The sequence below is a fragment of the Rosa rugosa genome, chromosome 3 (genome assembly GCF_958449725.1).
Source record: "Rosa rugosa chromosome 3, drRosRugo1.1, whole genome shotgun sequence".
Classification (NCBI taxonomy): Eukaryota; Viridiplantae; Streptophyta; class Magnoliopsida; order Rosales; family Rosaceae; genus Rosa; species Rosa rugosa.
This window is the reverse complement of record NC_084822.1, coordinates 55,693,098-55,714,381: the sequence shown is the minus strand read 5'-3', so window position 1 is coordinate 55,714,381 and position 21,284 is coordinate 55,693,098. Positions and strand designations below refer to the sequence as shown.

The window sequence follows — 21,284 nt, the reverse complement described above, 5'->3', positions numbered from 1 at the left end:
GTTTCTCTCTCTTCCATTTTCTCTTTGTCTCTCTCTCTCTCTCTAAGTAATAAAGGGGTGAGGGTAAAATGGTATTTAAAAAAAATTAAAAACAAAAAAAAAATCTTAATGGGGTATTAGGGAATACTCCCTTAGAGTGTATTGGGTAAGAGAGAATTAAAATAACTTAATGGGGTTAGGGGAAAAAAATTCCTAGAAATGGGGTAAATAGACAAAAACCCTTTTTTTTTTTTTTTTTTGTTACAGAAAATAGGACAATTATTAAATTCACCCCTGTGGTGAAGGACGTATGTATAAATTAGTATTCCCAAGTTCTTCACTTCTTTGACTCATTCTCCACTAAACTCTGTCCCGACTTTTTTTGACCAAAAACAATTTAAAGGTACTTGGTGGTAAAAAGAGAATCCTCAACCATCCAAATCTTTCACGTTTGGATCATTTCAGTAGAACCTCATTCGATAAATTATTGTTAGGGAAAGTTAAATCGAATCTAAGCCTAACAAGAATAAATATTAGGAAAAAAGGGAGTGAGAGAGAGAGAGAGAGCTCCGTCACTAACAGATTATAAAGAGGATGATCCAAGGCTTTTACAGCACAAACTTGCTAATACAAGTATCCGACTACTACAAGCTAGATTATATACACCTCTCTATGGCGATTAAGAGCAAGTCTGTCGCTAGTGATGGCAAACGTGTTATGACCACCGAGGAGTTGAAGAAATGGCTGAAGAAATTTGATACTGACAAAGATGGCCGTATAAGCAAACAGGAACTCCGCCAGGCTATCCGCTCCACCGGTGGACGCTTTGCCACGTTCAAGAGCAGGCGTGGGTTACGATCTGCAGATGTCAATCAAGACGGATACATAGGTGAAGAAGAACTCGACAACCTTGTAGAGTTTGCACAGAAGTATTTGGGTGTCAGGATCATACACTTTTGATCATCAGCTCCCTATTTATATAGATTTGTGTTGTATTCTCTATGGAATGAGTGACTTTCAGAGGCAGAATAAATGCAACTGTAGCACCACCAAGGTCATGCACATGCTTCGGCATGGTGGGGTGCTATGGATTGCTTAGTATTCCCTCCTTAATCCATGTACATCTTATTCGTATAACTGATTGTGATAGAATTAGAAATCAAAGTTTGTATTGATTAGTTCTCAGTTGGAAACAGAAAACTGATACTGTTCTTACGGGTCTTGCAGTAAAAACTAAAAGAAGTAAAAAGTAGACCTTCACGAAAGGATCAGAACGATTGTATAAGATATGAAAAATGAATTTACATTTATAAATAATTTCTGTACATGAAATATGTGCAACAGCCTATTACCCATGTCGGTGTCCAATAATACTTACAAATCGAAGTGTTCATGGGACTAAGATACGTGAACTAGACAAAATTGGATTTAACAGAGAAAAACAACGAGAGAAACTGGAGCAGGATCCCTCTGTCCAACTGTTTTTCTGTATGTCTTCCATATATTGCTTCGAGTCGCCACTATATCAGCCAGCTCAGCAAAAATGAAGCAAAGCAGAACTTCAGCGATCATATTCTGAAAGTTCATTGGATGCTGCACTGTCATTCTACAACCAAAACTCCACGCTGAGTTTCTGACAGATTAAGCAAATGTGAAGTTGGAATTTACCTTGACAATTCTGAAACAGCGTCGCAAAACTCATCTATCTACATATCTAGAGAGGACCAAAGAAGGCCAAAGACTGTTTTACACCTCAACTGACATCAGGTGGTGGGAGTTTCCAGAAATTCCACGAATTAAAATCCTCCTGTAATCAACATGGGAAGGAAAGCATGGTCAGAGGGTTCCTCCTGACTTGGATATTTAAAAGTTATTAAAATGGCAAAAGAGCAACAAATTTAGAACAGAAAATTATTGCAGAACCAATACCTGCTCGTGTGAGGAAGTTGTGGGGGGGAACATGCCATTTACGAGAGCATGAAGGGAGGTATATGTCTTTGCATCAACACGGCGGTTCACAACAATCTCACCCTGCATACCCAAATCATCAGAAAAAGAAAAGTTGGCATTTGACGTAGATACATTACAGATTTCAATATAACTGCTAAGTTGTCATGAAGGTCTTAATTACCTTGGGATTAATGATGAAGATTTTACCCAAGGGGATTCCAACCTTAAGGTAGCTGAATTCATCAGTATCTCTGTTTCCAAAACCAGCATAGAACGGGTTGCAATCAGAAGGGAACAATGATTTGATATCCTGCAAAAAACAGGAAAATGTAAGATATTCGAACGAAACGAATGGTGCAACTGAAATATTACCAACAAACAGTCTAAAAACTCAGAGACTGGTCAGTTAATGAACAAATATCAGCTAACAATCATACTACATCAGTATTATTAATAAGCAAAATTTTTATCAACAGACGGTGACCACAGTGCAAAGATATACAAGCAAGACAAATCTTATGGAACAAATTACACCATCAGGAATATGGTAAAAAAATGATGTAGAAAAGACAAGTGAATATCCCAAATAGACAGGTAGAAAGCAAGGAACCTCTAAGCATGCAATCTTGAATTCATGAGGAGCCCTCCGGATAACTGTGAAAAACAGAGCAAGAGTCAGTTCATGCATTATAAAATTAGGTGGGATTCAGTGACGAGACTCTGATGTGGCGTATGTCCTTCAAAATTACTTCTTAGCATACGGAACATATATTTTGTTTGGGTAGGCATTTAATTGTTTGTATTTTTAATTTTTTATAATTAACACATTATTGAACAAGAAAAGAACATGCTCCAGCACACTACATAAAGCAGTTGACCACTTCTGTTCTATCATGAGAGTAGATGTAAAAATGGCCATCCGAACAAGCACAAAACACGCCTAATTAATGGCAGTTAAGTTTTAGGAAAACAGAGTGCATACATAAAACTTACCTTCCCGAAAAAGAGAAGGAAAAAGTCCATCTGGAGAAATAACAACGGGCCCATCAGGTAAAGCCTTCCCATCCTGCAAATACGGAAAGAAAGATTTTTCTTTATTTTATTTTATTTGGTTTGTTCAAATACATGAAATATTTAGCATGAACCAAGTACCAACCTGCTTAAGGTTAAACAGAAATTGTCGCGTCTGAGAGGACTGAGAAATGGCACGTGCACTCAAAAAAAGTAATTCATATCCATTTTCCTGCATCATATTAAAATTATAATTAGCTCTCTGGAAAGATTAGGCCCCATGAGAATTCAAATATAAAAACAAAATTTATAATTAAAATATAAATTATAATATTTCCATGAGAGGCAAAGGCACAATGCGATGAGACAAAGCAAACCTTAATGGCTGAAAACAAATGAGTGACACCTGTTTGTGACCAATCTACACCAACCAAGGGCATGAACTGACCTAGAACATCTGATCTGTAAAATGATGCAAATCAAGTGGATCAGGCAAATCAGGTAAGTCCCAGTTTTGGTTCAAGAAAACCTCTTGTTTTCATACTATTATCTTATCTTGTTAACCATGTTAAAATATATCCTTGACAAATGGATATATCATTATATCTAGCTTACTTCTTACTTTGTGCAAGATGTAGGACAAAACATGAGCTTGAGGAATTCTCGAAAACAAAGGATTAAAGTTAGGTATAATATTTAAATAACAGCCTTACTTTGTGATTGTCCCATCCACATCTGAGATCACTATACGAGTATTCCATTTCCAAAGATAAATTCTGGCATCAACCTGTAATGAACCAAAAATTATAAGAAAGCAGAGTAAGTACATCTGGAACACATAAGATGACAGAGAAATCAAATTCAAAAGTAATTAACTGTCATCAAGACTGACAACCCAGGAATATATTACCTGCTGCTTTCCTAGCATTGCAGTAGAAAATGTGAAAGTTACTGTATTTCTCCCTTCATTTAGATTTAAGGATGCCAACTGCTCAGATGTTGGAGAGGTTGCCCTTTCTGTTTTCTTCATCCCCTTCGGTGTAAGCACAATGTTACTACTATCCACACCAACCGCGCTCTCTGAAGCATTCTCAACTTCAGGACTTCCACAATCATTCAGATTTGGTTGCATAGCCTTCTGGGAATTTGTTCTCCTGAAACGGAAAGGCCAGAGTTTCCAGCTTCCACTAGGGGTAACACTAGCTTTTGATGGATCTCCTGTAATGGTTTTTCTCAACTTGGTCAACAGCTATCATTCCCCTAGGCACTCAAATATTTGTCTCTTCCAAATGAAACATCTATAAAACAATAGAAGCAGCTACATCCTAGGAAAAATGTTGGCCATTATTTCTGACAACCAGCAGCTAAGACAGGCCTAGAGAGGTACATTTATTAAAATCCAGATTTCGGCATCAAATGCTTGGGAAGCAGTATCAGATCCCATCCCATACTTCATATAGCAAGTGTTTGCATATGGATAGCTTTGCATAAAGAAACTTGTACATTTTTGCACCAAAAAGAAATGAGATCTTTCCAATTTGCATAATATTGCAATTCAGGCAATAAGTCTAACTACGAAGAAAGTGGACTATTAATCAGTTTTTACCAACCAGATTCCATGGACAGTCATTTTACCTGACATGGAATATATCATTCTGTACACACTAGTGGAAAAAGATAAATATATAGTCTATTTTGACGTAAAATACACACACACATGTGCGCACACACTATATCATTTCAGCACATGAAAATCCTGAAAATAAGCATATCATACAAGCATAAATCCAAGTTTCTTACCTAGTGCAGGACTGCCGGGAACATCTTTGAGCTCCTCTGTACCCTCAGCATTCTCAGCGTCTAGCTTCACCAGAGGTAACTGTTGCTCTATGTCCAACTTTATACAGCTCAAATCATCTCTATTTTGCTGTATCCACTTCAAGGTTTTGGCTTTTGAGTCCAGCGAATGGCTTAAAGGAGCATCAAGATCCAATGCACTCAAATTGTCAGTCTGATGCCACATACTGGGCAATGATCCCACCAGCATCCCAACTTCCTTATCAGCAGCCTTTTGATTTCTGGGGATGTCAACTGTTGTTGATGTTGCCTTCAGTTTACCTATAACTTTCTGAAAACCAGTTGAGGGGATTTCTTGAGCAAACTTTTCTGGAGATGAGTATGATTCATAATTTGTACTGACTGCTGACCCATTAAATTCTTTACTGCCATCTGGACTACACAAGACACTAATTTCTCCATCTACACATTGTGAAGAACTTGACTCCGTGCATTGAACCTTAGTGGTGTTGAGTTCATCAGAGTCACTGAAAAGGAATTGTTCTTCTTCTAATCTCCCTGGTGGCACCACACTTGTGGCTTCAGTGATTTCAGAACCACTAATGTACCCGGAAGAGGTTTGGACATCACATGCGATATCTTCGCCTTTAAATTCTTTCTCATCTTGAACTTGATGGTCAGAGTTGCTTAACCTAGATACGATACGTGACTCAATCTCAACTGAATCAGGCAATGCATTAATAGGGACCATTTGACTACAGTGCTCTGGAGCTTTTGCTGGCCCTCCAGGCTCCCCATTATGGTTACCCGTGCAAGAATGATGAGCTGTTTTGTGAGAATAAGTTTCAGGAGCCTCCAATGGTTGCACCTTTAAGGCAATATCTTCAACAAACTGCTCAGTAACCGCATCCTGATCAAGAACACACATACTTGGTCTCAAGTCAATGAAAATTAAAATCCAAGTGTACATTGATATAAGAACAATATTAGTCAAGGGGTAATTTCTAATTACATTCTATTTCCTCATTGTCTACACATATTTGTCGCCAAAAAGTCGTAATCAAAATGACATCCACACATTCTTAAATAGTTTAAGAACTCTTCTGTACCATTGCAAGAGATTCTAAGAAAGATTACCTTAGATAGCAGTTCAGTTCTGGCATGTACTGCTTCAGCATGAACATGAAGTTTTCCACAATCTCCTCTAGCAATGTAAAGTTTTCCATGAGTTTGTTCGCTGGAAACATCTGTTCCCACTACTGCGCTCTCTGATGATTGACAGTAAATAAAGGATTCAACTCTATCTATTCCACCGTCCTTCTCGGAAATGCCACAGCCAGCTAGTACAACACCTTTGTCATCAAAAACCCGTCCAACAAAATGCTTTCCAGGAAATGGAAATGCTTCAACCTCTAGTGAGTGTGGAATTGTAGGATCCGAACCTGTGATATTGGATATGAGTGCCTTTACATTTCCATCATTTTCAGTTGCCCCAGACTCATCCAATTCTCTGCATACTCTAGACACTATATTCGGGGTGTTTAAACATGAAATTAGACTAGCTTCCTCCGCATAACTAGGTGTTTTGTCAAAGCCAGACAGAGAATCATTGCCTATTTGGGCATTGCAGAAGGCAGTCGCCTCCTGCAAAGCACAATCAGGTAGAGATGAGCACACCCGGCGGTGCTCAGAACTAATCTGCATATCTTCATCAACTCCACTCTCCAAAATATCAGGACAAGAGAGACGAGAATCACCCTCTTTCCTGTTTTTCTTGGTAGCAAGACTAGTGGACCATTTCACCTCCATAAGATTGGCCGCAAACTCTGCACGCTCCAAAGAATCCACCCTTCTAATCGTGCTATTGTCACCCTCTGCCTCCTCGTTGACCGTCATTCTCTCCTTCATTGACCTGTTTCCAAATATCCCAAATATCCGCGACTTCCGGGAATTAGTCCTGGATAATACCTTCCCATTGCACTTATTATTATGATCAACAATCAAACTTTCAGCATCATACTTGCAACTTTTGGACTTCACTGGCTGCCTCTTTTCTTGAGATTGCTCATCCGTCTCATCACTGGAAGACGTGGAAGGAAACAACACAGATTCCCCTTCTTTTGCATCAACCTCCCTAAGGAAGTAAGCCTCCCCTTTATTATCCAAATACATGTGGAAACTAGCGTCCTCTCCATTTACACAAATGTTCACCACCTTCTCCTTGGACTTCAAAACTCCTTGAAACTTGCCAAACCTGACATTCCACGCCGAAGACTTGAAGCTCCCATCTTCTTGTTGAACTACAATAATATCCACAGCTCCACCAAAAGGGTGAAAGGGCCCCGAGACGGTGTATACCCCCCTCGAGATGTAGCTCCCTAACCTCCCAACCGCGTACATCCTCCCCTCTTTGATTTCTCAAACCACCCAATTCCCAAAATCTTGAAACTCAATCATAACTTACAAAGCCTGTTGAATTCCTCAAGAAATCTTCAGGCTAAATAGCTCAAAGCACCAGACTTTAATTCAATCAACCACCAAAACAACCTCAAAATTCAATCTTTGAGACCACCCAGATGACCAATCCGCCAGACTCTACATTATAATTCAAGAACCCAAATGATCAAAACACATAAATCAATCGTCTTTAGCTCAAAACAATCATTGCATGAATCAGAAACTACCAATATCCCGCTCAAGGAATTAAACCCGTTATTCAAAATTAACAAACAACCAAGAAAGCAAGCTTTAATCTAGATATAGATACCAAGACCAAAGCCTCACACACACACACACACAGAGTATGAAAGACAAACCCAATTAAAGAAAGTAGTTGATGAGCAGAAAACCAAAACGCAAGAGGAAGACATTAGCGGTTGGAGCATATTCGGTCTTAATTATTCGAATGTGCCGTCGAACCATTCGTCAATAAAATCCCAACCATCATTTTCATTTTTTTTTTCTTTTCTTTCTCTATTTTACAGTACGTGATGAAACAAAGAGTAACGTAAACAACAATAATTAGGGTTTCCCTCTGAGATATGGAACTGACCTGAATTGAAACAGAGGAGGGAGGTACACGAGAAGAAAGAAAGAAACGGCCTTGGAGGGCCTACAGAGATATAGAGATCGTAACTTGGTTTGTTTTCTTGAAAATCTCAAATAGAAACACGTTAGCAGTGCTCTGTTTCGAAGTGGCAATATAGTTGGGTGGAGGTTTGAACTCACTAGGGTCCATCGAGCCTTTTTCTTTATTACGTCATTTTTGTTTTGCCGCCATGTGGGTCGTCTCAGCAGCATAGATCCTTCTGAATTATTATAGAACCAAAGGAGCTGTATATAGGATGAGGCATCCACATGCCACGAGCCCACGACCATATGCCCTATGGCCTATGGGAAAGAAGGAAACTTTATGAGAACATGAACATGCGAAGTTTTAAGCGACTGATTCGTACCCTGTTTGATTAGATGGATTGAATTTGCCTTAACATTGTTGGCACGTTTTGATGATATTTTATCGTTTTAAAATTTAAATTATATGCTGAAATAATCATTTATGCGCATGTGAGTAGAATCGTAACTTCTAATTATGAATAAAATATTTGTGTGTCCTTTGAAAACTAGGGCAAGACTTGCTCGTTATTCTACTAATTATGATTCTTTGTGTGCCCTTTGCAGCTCAGGGGATGAGGACTTAAACCACATTTTCTTCTCCTGCCCCTTTGATGCAAATGTTTGGCGCTCTGCTGGCATTACCAATACAGGTTTCCAAAACTTTGAAGAATGGTTTCTTTCCTAGTTCAGGAAGGATTACCAAAAGTCTACTACTGAAAATATTCTCCTTCTTTGCTGGAAAATTTGGGAGGCGAGGAATAACCTCATATTCAGACATTCTCCCTCTCTTCCTAATATGGTGGTTCATGCTGCGGCATCCATTGGTGAGAATTATAGAAGGAATAACCCTTGCCTTTTCAAGGGTCTTGCTTCTACCTCTCAAGTTATTCGCTGGTCTCCTCCTCCTACTGGCTTCGCCAAGCTCAATTTCAATGGTTCTGTTGTCAACAATAAGAAAGCAGCTGCTGGTTTTGTTATCAAGGATCATGATGGTTCTCCCCTTTTTGCTGGTGTGAGAGCTATTGGTCATGCTTCTGTCCCCATTGCTGAAGGAAGTGCTGTTCGTGATGGTCTTTATCATGCCTTCCTCCTTAACTGTCGAAAGCTTTATGTCGAAGGTGACTCCAAGTTAATTATAGACTCCATCAACAAAAAATGTGCTCCTCCTTGGCGTCTTCGTACTCTTGTGAAAGACATCCTGAGTCTGGCTAGCAATTTCGAAGCTGTTTCCTTCTCTTATGGTCCCAGGGAAGCCAACTTCGTTGCTGATGCTGTTACAAATATGGGTCATAGATCATCTACTCCTATCACTTGGTCCAAAAAGTTTCCGTTCTCAGCTTTGTCTGCTTTTAATTTTGATCAGTTTAGTTTTGGTTGTAATATGGGCTTTAAGTTGTAATTTATTTTCCTCCTAAAAAAAAAAAAAAAAATATTATAAATTTGATGGATATCAAGCTGTGACTCTTGTACAAGTATTGTGTAACTTAACTAGTTGAGACAAAGTGGTAAGCAATCACGGTAAGGTATGCTACACAATTTACGACCGGATATTTGAGTTGTGCTCCTTCCGATACTGATCATACTATGATGCTCTCGGATCAAATTTATTGGAACTAATCCAACTATCCAAGTGGTAGTTGCTGCATGTTGAATTGTTGACCAGAACAAGAAAAGTCAATGTTTTGTTACAACTCTGTGCTATTTTAGTTACTTGGATGTCAACCTTCTTAGGATACACTTCAAAATTCAAGGCAAGATAACCTCATCACTTTTATTTTTTTATTTTATCACAATCCTACTTATTTTTAGTGCTAGTGAAATTTAAATTTGATGTCCACAATGTTCACAAAAATCATCAAGAAAAGCGGTAGTAGCTTGGGGATCAAGGGAATCAAACACGACAACATCATGGTCATGATTAAGGCCTGATTTAGCAAGAGAATCCGTAGTGCCCTTTTTTCCTCTGAAAATATGCATAAGCTAGGTTTACATAATCAAATTGAGAAAGCAAGTGTCTACAGCTCTTAATAATAGCACCAAGTGGGTGGGATTCAATGTCCTCGTGAAAAATTTAGTTAACTAAGATTGCAGAGTTTGATTCAATCTCTTAACTTAGAGATGTTGCAATTATATGCCATCTTGAGGCCAAGAACAAGACCCCAAACCTGCATTTAAAACTCAACCAATTCCTAAGTTGGCTTGAAAACCGCAAATTCAATCCCATTATAATTTATTAAGACTCCACTAGAAGCAATGCGACCATTAGCACTACATCGAGCACCATCAACATTTGGCTTCACAGTTCCAGGGGGATCCCAAGTTGTCTTTACATCTCATGATAACTGTGTCTTTCAACATTTTGAAATTAAAAAATAGGACTAAATACTGTTTAGTCATGAGCTTTTGAACATAAAACACTTCAGTCCCTGACATTCTAATTTCACACGTTTACTCCCTGTACTTCAAAATTTCAGACCAATAGGTCCTTGTTGTCTAAAAGTCGCGGCGAAATGTCTATTATGCCCTCAGTTCTTTTTTTTTTAATTAATTAATTATTTTATTTTTTTTGGAAAAGGAATTTTTTTTCCCTTTCTTTCTTTCTGTTTTTTTTTTTCTGTTTTTTTTTCCTTTCTTTCTTTCTGTTTGAAAAAAAAAAAGAATAAATAAAATAAATAAAAAAGAATAAATTAAAAAAAAGAGAAAGGAATAAATTTATTAAAAAAAAAAAAGAACTGAGGGCATAATAGACATTTCGCCGCGACTTTTAGACGGCAAGGACCTATTGGTCTGAAATTTTGAAGTAAAGGGACTAAACGTGTGAAATTAGAAGGTCAGGGACTGAAGTGTTTTATGGTCAAAAGCTCAATGACTAAACAGTATTTAGTCCTAAAAAATATCAATTTAAAGCTGTTGAAATTCTTTTTTCTTTTTCACACTGTACATTCAAATTCCTTTCTAGCTAAGCTTTCTATGATTCTATCCAGTAATCACCCAAGCAGAAATTGCAATCATATGCAGTAAAATGAAATGAAACTACAAGGATAATACAACACTGTACATTGTGCTTTGAGAGTGTATTACATAATATTTTGATAATCAATGCAACATTGACCTTGTACTAATTAATGACAAAATCTACTAAGCTAAACAAATATACTGCATTGTCAAGACTACTGCAACTCATGTAACATTCCAAGCACCTACGTACCCACAGAGTTGCATCAATCAGCTACTCCCCAGTTGCCTTTGCGGCATCAATCAAAGCTCCAACTTGATTTGTCCTGCCTGGAAGGCGCGGTGATGACTCGAAAGAGTAGGCTCTGTTGATACATGAACCCTATTAGAGAACCTTAGCTTTTAAGCATACCTGTCCATAAACCAACACAACAACATTAAGAACAGAAGAGCCATCTTGTTTCTTTTTTTGCCAATATGTATACACAAGTCATGCACTTGATATGTAAATAATAGCTGATCATTAAATTAGTAAATTCAACAGGATCACAATAATCTTGATAGGACTAATGACGAAAATTAGTTGCATACAATTAATGGACATTGGATGCTCCTACTCTCATAAGTAAGAGGCCATGAAAGTAAATGTGTACCGAGCTGCATTATTAAAGCCCATTTAAGAAATTAGAAAGCAAAGATGCAAGCATTCAAATGCATTTAACAATCAAATGCAAAAGAAGCAGGCCAACAAAACACCAATGTTCAAAAGCGTGTATAGTAAAACAAGAAACAAATACTCAGAGCTGCTGTAAACTCTGGTGCCAATTCTCAATTCAAACTAAACAACTTTAACATCCTCAAATTTCATTAGCATAGTCCAAATATCTCTAAATTTGAATGATCAGAAGCAGATACTGAAACTGAAAACCCAATTGCGAAAAGAAGTGTTTTGGATCGAGGTGCTATATACTCTGCGGTACAGCATGTTTGATCAATCCAAACCAACTACTTGGCTTCTCTGCTAGAATATGACATGCTATAATGTGCTTGGATTTTACTCACAGCCGTCAGATATAGTTTTAAGGGCAAGATGATGCCACATCAAGAAGCATCAAGAAGTCACTTTAAGTTCATCCCTTGCAGTTTTTTTTTCTAGCAAATTATAGTTCTAGCAGAGAAGCCAAATCCCTATATAATACCCCCCCCCCCCCCCCAATCAAAAAATGAAAACTTAATTAGCATAGGTAAAACAACCAGTAGTTCATGAACATACCATTATGAAGTGGGCTATCGATTTAAATGAGAACCTACAACAATTACCACTTTTAGAACTTAACTACTCAAATGAGAACCTAGTTTACTCTAACGAGAACCCATATTTACTTTAATGAAGACTTTTTTCTAGTTATATATTTTACTCTAAATTCATGAGTCTTTAAAGTGGTAACATGAGTTAAGACCTCTTATAAAAAAATATTTTCAAAAGAGCGAGAGCGAAAACAGGAAGAAACCCTAGCCGTGTTTGCACTCGTCCGGCGGCCCGGCGTCATCATTGATAGGGGCGGGTTCGGTTTTATTCGGTTCGGTTTTGGGCCAGAACCGAAAACCAAACCGATATTAAATTCAGTTCGGTTTTCCATTTTTGAAAATTTAACACCGAAAACTGAACTGAACTGTTCGGTTAGGCTCGGGTCGGGTCAAGTTTGGTTTTTATTTTATTTTTTAATAAATAATTTTAGTTGAACAAAGAAATTTCATTCTTATTTTTTTATTTTTTTAATCATTTATATATATCCATTTGAGCCACGAATCAATCCCATCTATAATCCGGAAATTAAGAATAAAGGCCATTGGAGCCTTCCTTTCAAAAATAATAAAGGCCATTGGAGCCTTATTTATTATAAAAAGTAAAAAAAAAGCAACCCATTAACCATATACAGAACTGAAAGAAAAAAAATTAAATAAACAGAGCAAATCACTCTTCCACCATGTAAACACAAATTTCACTACTTGAGCTTGCAGATTCTCTCCCAAGTCAACATCTCCGTACCAAGAGCAGCTTGCAGCACTAGATTGAACTGAGCCACAAAAAATATTAGACAGAAGGTAACAATGCAGCATAAAAAAAATTAGACAATGCATATAGGTATAAGACCCACGCAATAGAGGAACAAATATATTAGCAAAGATCTTCTGAGTCAGAGAAAGGCAATGATATTCAAGTGCCTTGTTCATGGTCAGTAACTAATATTCATGGACACATTAGTTCTCAAGAACAGTAAGCATTGTTCTTCTTGTTGGCAAAATACTTGAATCATTCAAGACACCAATGAACCTAAAGGGCAAGCTTAATTACAGAATCAAGTAAGAGCGTACTTCTTGGTGATTGAGCACCTAGTAATTAATTACACGTCCCTGCAAAACCTACTTTTGAATATTTATCTACTAGTATGAGGTCTCGATCAATAAGATCAGTTGGACAAAAAATAAGTAGGAACTTGCCTACAATTGTCAAGGAAGCTTCAGCTAGATTAAGACCATGAAGCACATCTCCTTCAAGGGTGCGAAGCATGGCAAAAGCTGAAATCGCCAAGTCTATATTCTTTTTCCTCTCAAAACGGTTGATAGAGAGAAAATTTAACCTACCAGAAAAAAAAAAAACAAGTCTAAGCCTCCAAATCAAATTCAAAGAAGAAAGACATACAATTAATGTCTTTGCACTAACAAATGTATAAGCATGTTCTTTGCCGAAAACAATTAGAATTAGAAAACAAAGATGCAGTATTCAAAGGTTTATTTGCTGAACTAGAAAGAGAACATAAAGGAAATAAAGTAGAACTTTTGAACCATTGATAAGTTCCGCAGCTTGAGTTGATTATGTAATTGTACTGCCAGATGGTAAGAGCAAAAGTTAGCATTCCATACCCAGAAATTTCATGCTCTGCTAAAGCAGCTTCCACCAATATAAAAGAATCTGACAATTTTGATACTGCACAAAGCAATGACAACACTCATCAGTGATAAAACACAGACCAAGCAAATGCCATTTCCATCTATTATGTACCAAATTTGCAATTTAAACAACATTGCTACCAGAACCAAGCAAATGAAAAGAAAGTTAAGTGCCATTATGCGATCAATAAAGCAATTATGTATCCAATTTGCACACAACACTCATCTATCATTCTATCCCATTCCAACAACATTGCCAAAATAAAAAAGGACTAAAGAAAACGTCAAAATAAAAAGCTAAGCGTACACAAGTGAAGACTTACAGTTTTCCAACCATCTTGGTCTAGAAAAAGCTAAGCAGCAAGCACTTTTGAATACATCATCAGTTTCAACAGCAATCTGGATCTGATTTCCATTTCCTTGGATGTTTCAAGCTTTGGATCAAACCAAACCAAAAACAAAAAGGCAAAACAATATATCATGTATCAGTATCATAACTCATACCTCACACTGAGGCTTGTTTGTCATAACTATCAACTCAATATCAGAAAAGAAAATGAACAACTTACAGGTCTTTCGGCATTGAGATACCAAGGTGCAGAAGATGTATCATTGACGAATATAAAGATTGGTACTGAAAAAGCAGAGAACTATTAATCAAAAGCGAAAGAACAGAAATATTCATCATATCTGGGTTTATCAAAAAGACGAAACTACGATGAAACAAAGATATAAACCCAGCATCAAGAGCAGCGAGATTTGAAATTGAAAAAGCTTGAAATCATACCAGCACCTCAACATCGCCGTCGGTAATCTCCTGGATAATCTACGATGAAAATCCTACAGATCCTTGCCTTCGACCTAGCACCCAACCGAGAGAATCTCCTTCACTATCTCGCTCAGATCCCTGGCCATCGATCTGGTCTTCATGACCCAACCGAGACCTTAGCCTCGTGAGCTTGATCGATCTAGTCCTTGGGGATCTCGAATTCTCTATGGCGATGAGAAAACTGAAAGGATTGACGAAGAGAAGAATGAGAGGGCGAGACAAGAGAGAGAGCGGCTGAAGAGAAGTTCTCGAGATAGAGACTGAGTTGACCGAGGGATTTAGCATCTATATATATGGCGGCCATTAGGATTTCTGAAGTTAAATCCAAAACGACGTCATTTTGTAGTGAATGAACAGTGTTTCAGTTTTGCGGTTCAGTTCGGTTTTGGCCGGGATGAAACCGAAAACCGAACCGACCAGATTCGGTGCGGTGCGGTTTTTTCCAGTTCGGTGCAGTTTTTTTCGGCTGCGGTTCGGGTATCAGTGCAGTTTTTTTCGGTTTTCGGTTTCGCGAGCCCACCCCTAATCATTGACCTTGTCGGCGCGTTGTGGGTGCAGCCAGACGGGTCTGATTGTCCGTCCATCGGGGACGGGTCTGAGGTGAGGTTGTTGGGCTCTCAATCAGAGTGGATCCGATCTAGATCGCTGGGATTTGAGAGAAGTGGCTGAGGAGATCGCGGTTGATGGCGAGCGGTGGTCTGGTACTCTTTGGAGGGGTCGGCGGATGAAGCTGCTGTCGCGGGGCTGGCCTGAAGTCGCTGGTTTGGGAGCAATGTCGGGATCATGCGAAGTCAATAACGGAAGGACGATGGATGACCTGCTCTGGTTTGGATATATGGGTGATCCCAGATCTGATTTGGGTAGAATGATGGCCAAAGGCTTAGGTTGCGAGGCTGGTGGAGCGCTGATGACGGCGGCAACCCGAAATAGGGGGGAGGTGCGACGGAGGTGCCAGGATATCGGCGGTGGCTAAAACAGTATTGGGCCGGACTTGTCATGTTGGCTCTGATCCTCGAGCTACATGGGCTTGGGCTCAGTTTTTGGGCCCTGCCCTAGGTCTAAGTTTATTTTATATTGGTTAGTTATATGTCGCTTTATGCGAGCAATAAGTCCCTACATTAGTTGTGTAGGACTAGTCGGCCCTTGTGCCTGTGTGTGCACTCAGAGTGCCTTGTCTGCTCTAGGTAGGCAGCGAGTCTCTTGCTTTTTCAAATGGTCGCTACCGCCTAGTGACAGGGTGAAGCTAAGTGTCGTCGGATCTACTCTCCGGCGGCAACATAGTAGGAAAGCTGTGCTATTGATAATTATGCTACTTGGTAATTTAGTTACATATCAATTTATCTTTCCGTTATGTCACCGCTATGTCAAAGCAAATGGAGTAGCCATTAGTGCACTATTTGCTAGTTGGTGCTTGTTAGAATACATGTCTTATGTAGAGATTCTTGATATTTTTTCAAGACATACTCTAAATGCTTATTGTAATTAGGGGTTTAGGCTTAATGTCTCATCTTTGTATTCGACAGTTTCATTAATCAAGGCTTGAGGGCAGTCGCACCAGCCCTTTATTAAAAAAAAAAAAAAAAAAAAAAGTAGTAACATGAGCTCTCAAAATAGTAAATATTACATAAAATATGATATGTATGAGAAATGTTAACGTACCATAGCTTTACCATTTTAAAATACACTTCAAAATCTAAAAGAAGATTACCTCCCTTTTCCAAAAAAAAAAAAAAAAACAGGATTACTTCATGAAATTTTTTATTTTATTTTATCACCATCCCACTTTTTTTTTCGTGGAAGTGTTGCACCTCAACCAATGATAATTCATCTCTTTTCTCTTTTATTATATTATTTTATGATAATATTAGTGATAAAAATGGGTTCATCTTTATTATATTTTTTTATGTGAAGTTTTTGTCAACGAACAATGCATCAACAAAAGTTTGTCTATTTTCATATTAAATTTTGTTGGGGTCATAGATTTTGGGGCGATAAGCCCAGGACAAAATCAAAAGGAAGAAATGGGTTTCGTCAGACAGCCCTATACGTGTTCGGGCCTGTTTTGATTTTGCACTACAGGCCCAACTTTAGTGCCACAGTTATCGTTTTTTGAGGTTACCACAGTCATCATGTTTTGCCCTCCCTTTTAATTAAATCTAGTATTTCAGTCCATGTATTCTCACTTTAGCCAACATAATCTCATCTTCATTTAGCTAGTTTAGTCATTTCCATTAGTTAATGCCATATACGCACGCGAGCACTTCTAGCTAATTCCTAAATGTGTTTTAACCTTTTTAACCAATTTCATTCATGTACTTAATTTCGTAAATGATCACGCTAGTGCTTTACTCTAAAACTTGAAAGAAACCGAATTGGTTAATCCAAGAACATAGAAGTTCAGGAAATTTTCCAACTAGAAAATACAAAGATTAGATTCAGAGCACCAACAAAAATGGACGGTTGGATAATATCAAGTACTCATTTTTGTTATTAAAAAAAATGTTGACAACAAATATCAAGAACTGCGATCACTTAATAGATGTTGAGTTACTTACACTGCCAGTGTATAGAAGAATTTTCACTTTTTGTGATTTATATCAAAAGAAACAAAAAGCCTCTTTGGCATTTGTGTTTTACATGGAGGCTTAATCGATCATGATTAAAATGAAAGTATACCTTAGCTCTCCTTGAGCCCAACAACACATGAGCTTTTATGTTGTCTTCCTTGGTGATTGGGAAAACGAATCATGTAGAGTTGTAATGGTCAATTCCAATGCTTTTGGAAACCTATATCAGAATAGCACTAAGCCACTAATCTTGAGAGAGCACAAAACCAACGAGCTTGAGTCCTAGTGTGCACTCACCATAGTGTTATATGTATCTTCCATTTGGAAAGTTGTTGTCCTCTCTCTCTCTCTCTCTCTCTCTCTCTCCATTTTTATTTTTATTTTTTATTTTGGTATACCTAAATGACTGAAAAGGAACAAAACGAAAGCACTATCATGTGGATCTTGATTTTGTGGGATTGTGAATAGTGAATGTCGTCAAAGCATTATAACCAGACAATGTATCAAGTACTCAACCTGGATTTTTGCACTCGTACTTATCAAGCAAATTCAATCTGATTGAAAAATAAAATTAGAATGAGAATGATAATTGCAAATAGCTGAATAATTTCCGTTTTGACTCATCTTTTTAACAACATCTAAACTAAATTACAAAATAAAGAGATATAATTATTCATCGAATTACAAACGAAAAATACGAAATTACGTTAGAAAATTTTAAATAATGTTCTTTAGATCCTCTATACCTACAAGACTACAAAGAAAAAGATTAGTCATAAATTCATAAAGACAATCCTTAAAAACAGTTAGTCATCATTTAGTAACTCGCCCACCGCATCTTAACCGAACTACCATGGTTCCAATTACAGACTATAACACCTGATAGACTTCATCATGTCTTTGATGTGTCAAACTAGACCAAGTACCTTCTGCATTATTGAACTTATCTAACTTATCTTTTTATGATTATTGTACTTGGTCACTTTCTTATTTTGATTCTGAGGCCATCAATCTCTTTAGATCCACAAAAACCATTGGCTTAAGTCCAATTGGCACCATCCCATTTTTCATATCATCATCCCCTACACTTCATGTTTCACACACTTTTGTTAGAAAAAGGGTTCGTGCTCTTTCTCATGCATTGCCTCTTTTTGTGGGGACTAGCTACTGCCGGTGCTAAAGTTCATTTGTTTCTTTTCTTTCCCTCGTGTATTTACTTTATCGTGCGATGATTTTATACTCATATGCATGTATGGTTGATGATTGTATGGTTTTTCCAAAACTTTGGAAGATGAAAAATCTTGATGGGAATTGTAAACAGAATCTCATTTGGTACTTGAAAAAGAAAAAAAAGAAAACTTGCCACATGAAGCTGTTCCTAACAGCTGCCTTTACTGATTGTTGATAATGATCGAGTTACTTGATGCATTGGATCTTCTCTAGTATATATATCACAGATTCACGGGACTGAGGATGTAATCTGGTAAATTGGCGGGGCCCACTAGGTACCGCCGCCGCCTCGGGCATCAAGAACAAAAGGCGGAAGACTCCCACTATGACGGAGGGAGATACTAAAGTAAAAAGAAAGAGCAACACTCGAAGCTCAAACAATAAAAGAAAGTACTAAATAGAAGTCCCAATCGGAGACTAGTGAGCTCATGTTATTGATAGATCCGGATGATCTGACTTTCGTCCTAGGTTATGAACGAGTCATCATTATTTGACTCTCTTGTATTTGTATATCATCATTCCTACTTGTTCATCGCCTTTTCTGAAATATAACATTCGATAGTCATAAGACGCACACTATCAAAGCTCATTTTGAATGCAGTAATCTATTGAAAAATGCTTTGGATCGAACTCATTGAGACATCCTCATATATACCATTCTTTATATATGAAATCCAATTTATATGCAAATGAACAATAGTTAAAAAATTACAACATAATTTACCCAGGTACTTTCCCGTATCTACTACTCTACGCATTTAATCTTCTCTTCTGTGGCAATGGAATTCTTGCAATGAGCAATTGCGGCTTGAATTGCTGCTTGCAACTCTTCCATGGTACTATCACTGGTATTAGTAGGAGTAGTTGCTCCTGAAGTTGCTAGAAGAAGCCCACTATTTGTTGGAGATGTCCTCATTGATGCTGGTGCTGAGAACTCTCCTCTCCTTCCTCTCAAGTGATGCTTATTTCTGGGGCTCAAATTACCCGAAAACGAATAAGGCTGCCTACTAAAATGGACATTCTCTTTTCTTCCTCTAAAGAACAATAAGGGCCTGACCATCCTCACATACCTCTTTAGTATATTACTCACATCAAACCTCATCTTCCTCTTGTGCTTCCCCTCCTTGTCCTCCCTCTCTTCGCAATCTTTTCGCCTTTTTGGTAACCCGAAAATCGAAAAGGACTTGGACTTGGTTCTCCCCCTCGTCTCGCCATTGCGGCTCTTGCTCTCTTGGATATTGCTGCTGCTGTTGCTCTTCTTCTTGTTGATGATGTTGTTGTTGCTCCCAATGCTGGTGCTACAGTTGTTGCTTTCCTTGGTTGGTTCTTGATCGTCTACTAAGTCTCTAATGGGAAGAGTGAAGCTATCTAAGGAGTTAGTAGAGGAGCGAGGAGAGATAGGAAGGTGAGAGAGGAACTGCAAAGGAAGCAAATGGCCATGGAAGAAAATGTCATCTGCAGGAGACAAGTCAATAGCGAAAGAAGGCGGAGTTTTGGCTTTGTTGTTGTTCTTACTATGATCAGGGATTGATGTGGAAGAAGAGTGATGAAGAGAGACTGTGAAGGAGAATTCATGAGAAGGAGAAGAGGAAGCTGAGGGTGGTGAGGCTGTAACCGGTGACTGTGGCTTTTCTTGAAGCATGTTGTTGCCTGCAGCTTTTTCTCTGGTCTTTTCAAGCAGATGGTTGTCCATAACTCAATCAAGGATCAGAACCCAGTTTCTGATTCTTTCTCACTCACTTATTATAATCTGAGGTCTTTGGCTTTTGGGGTTGGGCAGAGAGAGAGAGAGAGAGAGATAAGGGGATGAGGAAGCAGTGGAGAAAGAGAGTACTAGCTGCAGTTGGGTTTCAAATGTCTTGTTATGAGAAATTGCCACATGACACTAGTGCAAGCAACAAAGCTTTATTGCCATGCATTATTAATATTAGATAAAGAAGATGGATGATAGAGGAAGGTTGTGGTGGCCAATGACACTGTGGAAATTTGGAATGAAATGAAAAATTTAGCTGTATTGATGATGTAGGGTGGTGGGTCCTTGTCAAAATCTAACAGCTACTGCTACTGGGAGAGGAGAGGAGAGATTTGGCCATTTGGGAAATGAGGCCACAAAGATCCAAATTTGCCCCAAAAAAGGTAGATGGGATTGGCGAGGCAAGGACTTGGTTTTGGGTAATGGGTATGTGTCTTTGTATTTGATTCTTTTGCCAGGAGGGAAAGGGTCCCCAAAGACCAAGCTAGGTCATGTTCACGTACACATTGAACCCATAAATCAAATCAAAGAAGGAATCTTTGAATTGTATTATAACCCATAACCAGCAGCCACTTATTTCTGCTCCTCCTACCTCTCTTGGTTATGTATATTATTTCTATGCGCACCCAAACCACAGCGGACAAGGTGGTGTTGTTTATGGTTATAGTTTTTTTTTTTTTTTTGGTGAATGTTTATGGTTTTAGTTTATGTATGGTGACTGGGGAAAACCTGTAACGTGGCATACGAGGTCAGACGTCACTTGTGGAAGTTGAGGATGAACAAGGATAGTTTTGATCGAGGAGATAAGATTTCAAACCAAGCAACAATTCAACGATGTGTATATATTTCTTTCTTCTTGACCACTATCACGGGCTCATATCGTAATCTTAGTTGTCTATTTCCACTCGAGATTTTTATTCTAAATCTCTACAGAACAATTTAAAACAAGTCAATTCTCCACGGGACACTGATACACGTAATCTTTGTGCATATTGCTAACTGCGAAAGTGGCGAGAGGAACGCGGTATACAATACTTATATTAGAGCTTCCCATGTACACACATATTGTCCAAAATTAAATTCAAATGATTGATTGTTAAATGTCAGAGAGGAGGTGGGGGACCTATATTGATATTCCGTCAAAAAG

General features: G+C 38.2%; 3 protein-coding genes and 1 long non-coding RNA gene across 9 annotated transcripts; 1 reads left to right on the top strand and 3 right to left on the bottom strand.

Moving 5' to 3' along the window:
• Nucleotides 1-1,231: 1,231 nt before the first annotated feature.
• LOC133735481 (phosphatidate phosphatase PAH2) lies at nucleotides 1,232-7,967 on the bottom strand. Of its 5 annotated transcripts, none has more exons than XR_009859050.1 (13): nucleotides 7,790-7,958; nucleotides 5,875-7,332; nucleotides 4,741-5,647; nucleotides 3,851-4,158; nucleotides 3,654-3,727; nucleotides 3,318-3,402; nucleotides 3,086-3,172; nucleotides 2,923-2,995; nucleotides 2,540-2,583; nucleotides 2,111-2,239; nucleotides 1,909-2,010; nucleotides 1,648-1,786; nucleotides 1,232-1,585 (listed from the first exon to the last, which is right to left on the bottom strand). XR_009859050.1 is itself a non-coding variant. In XM_062162887.1 (12 exons), the coding sequence occupies exons 2-12, from the start codon at nucleotides 7,135-7,137 to the stop codon at nucleotides 1,733-1,735; spliced, it is 3,126 nt and encodes a 1,041-aa protein (XP_062018871.1). In that variant the 5' UTR covers nucleotides 7,138-7,332; nucleotides 7,790-7,958; the 3' UTR covers nucleotides 1,232-1,732. The 5 variants fall into 5 exon arrangements, 3 of the variants coding, with proteins under 3 accessions (XP_062018871.1, XP_062018872.1, XP_062018873.1); XR_009859051.1 differs by having other exon boundaries at nucleotides 1,232-1,554; XM_062162887.1 differs by having other exon boundaries at nucleotides 1,232-1,786.
• Nucleotides 7,968-8,647: 680 nt separating this feature from the next.
• LOC133737977 (uncharacterized) lies at nucleotides 8,648-9,250 on the top strand. Its single transcript, XM_062165425.1, has one exon. It carries the CDS (start codon nucleotides 8,648-8,650, stop codon nucleotides 9,248-9,250), a length of 603 nt encoding a protein of 200 aa, XP_062021409.1.
• Nucleotides 9,251-13,004: 3,754 nt separating this feature from the next.
• On the bottom strand, nucleotides 13,005-14,845 carry LOC133738573 (uncharacterized). 2 transcript variants are annotated; one of them, XR_009860172.1, is made up of 5 exons: nucleotides 14,546-14,845; nucleotides 14,328-14,392; nucleotides 14,082-14,192; nucleotides 13,654-13,795; nucleotides 13,005-13,448 (listed from the first exon to the last, which is right to left on the bottom strand). It is a non-coding gene; the product is annotated as an uncharacterized LOC133738573 (long non-coding RNA). The 2 variants fall into 2 exon arrangements; XR_009860171.1 differs by having other exon boundaries at nucleotides 13,732-13,795.
• Nucleotides 14,846-18,970: 4,125 nt separating this feature from the next.
• Nucleotides 18,971-20,322, bottom strand: LOC133740054 (BRI1 kinase inhibitor 1). Its single transcript, XM_062167904.1, has one exon. The coding sequence runs from the start codon at nucleotides 20,075-20,077 to the stop codon at nucleotides 19,130-19,132; it is 948 nt and encodes a 315-aa protein (XP_062023888.1). The 5' UTR covers nucleotides 20,078-20,322; the 3' UTR covers nucleotides 18,971-19,129.
• Between the last annotated feature and the right edge of the window lie 962 nt (nucleotides 20,323-21,284).